Source organism: Pithys albifrons, chromosome 39, assembly GCF_047495875.1.
Source record: "Pithys albifrons albifrons isolate INPA30051 chromosome 39, PitAlb_v1, whole genome shotgun sequence".
Taxonomy (NCBI): domain Eukaryota; kingdom Metazoa; phylum Chordata; class Aves; order Passeriformes; family Thamnophilidae; genus Pithys; species Pithys albifrons.
The window spans coordinates 115,341-121,525 of NC_092496.1; the positions used below are offsets into that span (position 1 = coordinate 115,341).

The 6,185-nt window shown below is 53.6% G+C and overlaps 1 protein-coding gene across 1 annotated transcript; it reads right to left on the reverse strand.

The window, feature by feature from the left end:
- Positions 1–1,445: 1,445 nt before the first annotated feature.
- LOC139684198 (zinc finger protein 664-like) lies at positions 1,446–2,606 on the reverse strand. The gene is made up of 3 exons (XM_071579801.1): positions 2,444–2,606; positions 2,201–2,366; positions 1,446–2,013 (listed from the first exon to the last, which is right to left on the reverse strand). Exons 1-3 carry the CDS (start codon positions 2,604–2,606, stop codon positions 1,446–1,448), a joined length of 897 nt encoding a protein of 298 aa, XP_071435902.1.
- Positions 2,607–6,185: the final 3,579 nt, after the last annotated feature.

Here is a 6,185-nt window from a genome sequence, read left to right on the forward strand (position 1 = left end):
CTCCAAGTGCTGATGTCACACATCCCCCACACTCCCTCACAGTACCCCCCTCAGGACAGGAAGGCACCCCACAAGCTCCCTCAGTTTTTCCACACACCCCATCTCATGTTTCCCAAACCCCAACCCATTCCCCTCCAAGTCCCATCCAACACTCCCAATCCCCATCCAAGCCCTCCAATTTCAACTCACCCCTCCTGGGCTTGTAGTCCCACCTGTCCCATTGCTGACTCTCCACAGGTGGGTTCAATTTGGATTAAACCATTCTGGGATGGGATTGAGTCATTTCAAGTTGGCATGGAGCCATTTTGGGGTGGGATTGAGGTGTTATGAGCTGACAGATCAATCCCTCTCAGATACTGGACTGCAAAATGATGGAGAAATGTCAGTCGGTCTGGACACCTCCAATTTTGGGGAAAACTCTCCCAAATCCCCACAGAACCCTGAAATCTTTTGGAATATCACTTTGAACCCCAAATTCGTGCCCCAGTTCCCAGGAAAATGGTGGAAATTCAGATGTCTGTTCAATTTCCTTATTTTAACTCCAATTTCAGGTGATTTGAAGGGATGAAGATGGATCAAATAAAATAAAAAAAAACCAAAAAATGAATCATGTGAATGTGCATGAGGTTGGGTTGGGTGCCCACAGAGAGGCAGAGCCACAGAGAACTGGAATTATGGAATTACTGAGTTTAGAAAACTCAGTAATGGTGTTCTGAAACACCATTCAGGATTCCTTGAGGCCAGAAGAAGAACTAAGGGTATGGAGCAGGGGAGATTTTTAGATTCAAAAGTCAGCAAATCCCCCTTCCCAATGAATTTCCCACTTCAGTCTGGGTCCCCATATGTGATGGTTTTGACGTGGCAAAATACCAAGTAATCATTTCAGAGGCAAAGTCTTCTCTTCTGTCCCCAAAAACCAAAACACAGGACATAGTTCAGCAGAACAAGGTATATTAAACAGAAAATAAAATAGAAACCAAATAAAATACAAACTACACACTAAGAATAAAAGGTAGCAAGAACAAACAAGAAATAAATTTCAACTTCCCCAGTATCTTGGTCTCTCCCCAGGAACTCTGCAATGCCAACAAACTCCTTGCTCATCCGGAAAGAAGAAGAAGGAAAATCCCTCCTCCCTCTCTCCTATCTGAGATGATGTCAGAATATGGGATGCAATAGAGTTGGCCAGTAGGAGTCAGCTGGGCTGACCCAGCTCGAGTCAGTTGATTGTCCAAGCCTTGCTCTAAAAACTAAAGCCTAAACCTGGGCCTAACTAAACCCATGACACCATGGATGTTCCTCCCCCTGTGTTAATTCAAGTGCCCACGGAGAACCAGGAGGATGTGGAGACCACCAACCAGGGGTCTTCCAAATGTGGGTCACAAGGAATGTGGGTGATAGAGATGGAGCAGCAGATGAAGCTTTTCCCACAGTCGGGGCTTCCCTCACTGGTGGGTCCGTTGGTGTCCGGTCAAGTTCGAGCTGTGGGTAAAGCCCTTCCCACACTCGTCACACCTGTGGGGCCTCTCCCCGGTGTGGATACGCCGGTGGGTGACGAGGCTGTCATTGCGGTTGAGTCTCTTCCCGCAGTCGGTGCAGCAGAAGGGCCTCTCGTCCGTGTGTGTGCGCTGATGCACGAGGAGATGTGAGCTGGTCTGATACCTCTTCCCACACTGGGAACACTCAAACGGCCTTTCCCCAGTGTGGGTCATCCGGTGGACAATGAGCTCAGAGTTATGGATGAAGCTCTGCCCACAATCCTCACACCTGTGAGGCCTCTCCCCGCTGTGGAGGCGCCGGTGTCTGATGAGGCTGCAGTTCTGCCTGAAGCCCTTCCCACAGTCAGTGCAGCAGAAGGGCCTCTCCTCGGTGTGTGTGCGCTGATGCAGGAGGAGATGTGAGCTGGTCCGACACCTCATCCCACGCTGGGAACACTCGTAGGGACGTTCCCCAGTGTGGATCATCTGGTGGCTGATCAGGTTGGAGCTCTGATTGAACCCCTTCCCACATTCCCTGCACGTGTAAGGCCATTCCCCAGTGTGGATGTGCTGGTGCTGGATCAGGTTGAAGCTACTGCTGAATCCTTTCCCACATGCCAAGCACTTGTAACACTTCTCCCTGCTCTGAAGCTGCTGCTGCACCCCCAGGTCAGAGCTCTGGTTGAAGCTCTGGCCATCTTTCCCACACTGAGTGGCTCTACCCTGCTCGGAGGACCCGAAACTCGGTTGAGATTTTCTCCTCCTGGGGCATCTCTGGCTTTTTCTCCTCGGTGACTTCCTGCTCTGTGGAGCTGTTCAAAGTGGCCTCTGCCACCAGGTTCTGCTGGGGGGATTTGTCCTCCATGCTCCCCATGCTCAGCTTGGGGCCTGGGGCAGGAAGGAACAAGGACAGGGACGGAATTTGCCTCCGGCCCACAGGGAAGGCCAAGGACATCCCCCCAAACCTGGCCCCAGCAGGACGGCGTCGGCAGCGGGGTTGTCCTGCAGCCGGGGCCATGCTGGGCTGGAAGATGCAGCACAAGGGAGGGGCAAAGGGGCACTGACTTCCTCCTCACCTGCCTGGGGGACCCGGGGCATCTTCCTTTTCCTCGCAGCCTCCTCCTCCATTCCGACACACCTTCAGAAGGATAAATCCTGTTTTTTGGGGGAAAACGAGCTGTGAGTGCCTTGGGTTGGGTTGCCCAAGTCCCTCTCTAAAAGTCACTGGGCATCTTGTGTCCATAAAAACGTCCAGAACACCAAGATTTAGCTCAAGAAACCCCTCTCAGGAGCTTCTCCTCTCTGACCTCTCCCTTTTGGCATTCTGAGTGTCCCCCCTGTCTGGGCTGTTGGGGGTCTCCTGTGTGTTGGGGGTCCTCCCTCTCCAGGGTCCTCGCCCTCTCCAGGCTACCAGGGCCCCACAACCCCCTGCCCGGCCATTCCCGGCTTACCAGCCCTCACATCCCCCTTTCTTTGACTCCAGGACCACCCTGCCCTCCTTTTCCCTCTCATCCTGCCTTTCCCAGACTTCACACTCCCTTTGCCTTTCCTCTGCCATCTCCTGAACCCACCTTATTCTGGGCACAGGGACCACCTCCACCCCCAACCACCTCTCCCCACTCCCAGTCCTACCCTTCCTTACCTTGGGCCCCTCCTGATCCACCATTCCAAGGCACTGGGATGTCCCTGCCCCCCCTTATCCTACACCAACACCCCCTGGACCCCCTTTCCAGGCCATCTCACCTCTTCCAGTCCCTACACCCCCCTTTGCCTTGACTCTGGGACCCCCAGTGGCCCCACTCCTGCATTTCCCAGACCACACATCCTTTTTGGAACACTTGGGGACACCTCGAACCCTCTTTTCTGGCCATTCTGGGTTTTCCTACATCATAACCCACATCAAAGGCCCCTGTATCCCCCTTTCCTGGGCACAGGGGACCCCTGGGCTTCCCATCCTACTTCTTCAAGCAAGTACACCCCTTCTCTTGGCCATGGGACCCCCTGAAAACCCCCTTTCCCAGCTCTGTGTCCCCCCTGCACCCCCAACATTCAACCACAAAAAAAGCCGCCAGGAGTTCCCCTTCTCTGACCTCCCCACTTTGGGGTTCTGCAGGTTCCCCTCTCTGGGGTCCCCCAGTTTAGGGATACCAGAGGGGATTTGGGGCCCCCACAGTCCCTCCTCCCCTGACTCTCTGCTTGGGGTGTTGGTTCCCAAAGGGTCCCCTCTCTCCAGGATGCCGGGGGTCCCCAGGGTGCCCCCTCTCTGGGCTCTCCATTTCGGGGTCCCATGGGGGTCCCTGAGCACCCTGAGCAGAGAGTCAGGGCAGAAAGGACCCCTGGGACCCTCAGCATTCCTTGGAGGGATCCTGGAGAGGAGGGAATCAAAGAAACTCAATGGGTTCAGATCACAGAGTGGGGGACCCCTGAAATTCCCGGGATCTCCAGCAGCCTGGAAAAGGCAGAACCCCAGAGAGGGGCCCCAAAACACAAGGCACCCCACACAGTCTGTTCAGGGGGGATCCCCAGCACCCAAAGCACAGAGAACAGAGAGAGCAAATTTGGAAATGAAATTTGGAAGTGAATCTTGGGGCTTTGAATTTCTTTGGCCTTAGTCTACATATTTTGGGTGTTTTTTTGCCCAGTCTTGATGGTTTGGGGTTTTAGGGGATCTGTGCCATTTGAGGGCATGGGAAGATCCCAGGATTTTCCAGCATCCAGAGATGCTCCCCAAGCAAAGCCCCTTTGGGGGTGACTCCCTTTGTTTCCCACACTGTGGTTGCCCATCACTTGTTCACACCATTCCCTTTTCCAAGAACATCATCCCCATTTTCCCCCTTTCAGCTTCTAGAAAAAAAGATGTGCTGGTTTAAAGGTGAACCAGCAGGGGAAATGAACTCACCACGAGAGAGATTATAAGTCAGAGCTAAAATTTAATAATAATATTACAATAACAACACTGACACACAAGGGAAATTGCTTTCAACTCACAAAACCCCAGCAATATAACCCAGTGTCCTGGGGCACAAACCCAAGGGGGTTTGTTTGCCCTTGTGCTGAGACCCCTGTGGTTCCCCCAAGTCCAGAGCAAAAGGAAAAGAAAAACCTGCTGGTGCAGGCGAGGGCTGTGGTCTGGGCGAGAGCGGTGATCTCCTCCTGTCTAGGTCCTGCTGCTGCTCTGGATCCGACGAGAGGTTCCCGAGGTCTTCTTACCCACCACTTATGTACCCTCAGGGAGCTCTCAGTCCCTCCCCCTGAGCGGGGACTCACACAATGGGTGATTAACTCTGGGAGCCAGGGGGTGTTGAACTGTTGATGGCCCATCGGCAGCTCCGCCCCCCTCAGGCTGGGTGTGAAGGTGATAATGGCTCCCTGGGCAGCTGCTGCTAATGGCCCATTGACCTTGAGGAATGAATAGAGGGGGTAGAATACACAGCTTTGATCACCCCCACACAGGGTTAGCTGGTCCCTCCTGCTGAACCTTTTCCCTGGGAGAAATCTTCATCGGCCTCGAATTCTGGGATGAGAAACAGCACATTCCTGGACCCACAAGCGGCACGCACCGTCGAGCTTTGCGCCCAGGTTCAAGGAGGCAAACCTGGCCTCTCAGGTGCCTGTGACAGGGCCAGATTTCACCTAGAACATGAACAATCGCTTTCTGTCCTAGCACCTTTTCCCTGGGAGGAATCTTCATCGGTCTGGAATTCTGGAATGAGAAACGGCAATTTCCGGGACCCTCACGTAGCACGCACCGTCGAGCTTTGCGCCCAGGGTATAGGAGGCAACCTTGGGCTCTCAGGTGCCAACGATGGGGCGCCATTACCATTACAAAATACACAATGGCTATGTCTCCTGGCACCTTTTCCCTCCAAGGAATCATCATAGGTCTGGAATTCTGGGCTGAAATTGGCACTTTCTGGGACCCGCACAGGGAACGCTCCGTCGAGCTTTGCACCCAGGAAAAAGGTGGCAGCCTTGGGCATTCAGGTGTCAATGATGGGGCACCATTGACCCTAGAAAAGGACAATTCGATTTCTGACCTGGCACCTTTTCCCTGGGAGGAATCTTTGTCCGTCTGGAATTCTGGGCTGAAAATTGCCCTTCTCCGGACCCGCAAGTGGCACGCGCCGTCGACATTTGCCCCCAGAGAAAAGGTGGCAGCCTTGGGCTCTTAGGTGCCAATGATGGTGCCCCATTAACCCTAGAAAAGGAGAAATCGGTTCCTGTCCTGGCACCTTTTCCAGGGAGGAATCTTCATCTGTCTGGAATTCTGGAATGAGAAACGGCCTTTTCCGGACCCTCACGTATCACGCACCGTCGAGCTTTGCACCCAGGTTAAAGGAGGCAAACTTGGACTCTCAGGTGCCTGTGACGGGGCCCGATTTCACCTAGAAATGGAACAATCGCTTTCTGTCCTGGCACCTTTTCCCTGGGAGGAATCTTCATCCGTCTAGAATTCTGGGCTAAAAAGTGGCACTTTCCCAGACAAGAAAGTGGCACGCACCCTCGACATTTGCGCCCGGGGAAAAGGTGGGTTCAAAAATGGCACTGCCCCAAACCCGCACGAGGTACACACCATCGAGCTTTGCGTCCAAGGAAAAGGTGGCAGCCTTGGGCTCTCAGGTGCCAATGATGGGGCCCCATTACCATTACAAAAAGCACAATGGCTTTCTGTCCTGACACATTTTCCCTGGGAGGAATCTTCATTGG

Excerpts from the sequence above, each read along its gene's own strand:
- LOC139684198 (XM_071579801.1), bottom strand. The coding sequence starts at position 2,606 with ATGGAGGAGGAGGCTGCGAGGAAAAGGAAGATGCCCCGGGTCCCCCAG. Across the intron at positions 2,367-2,443 it reads CGCCGTCCTGCTGGGGCCAG|GCCCCAAGCTGAGCATGGGG; the intron begins GTTTGGGGGGAT and ends TTCCTGCCCCAG. Across the intron at positions 2,014-2,200 it reads TTTCGGGTCCTCCGAGCAGG|GGAATGTGGGAAGGGGTTCA; the intron begins GTAGAGCCACTC and ends TTACACGTGCAG.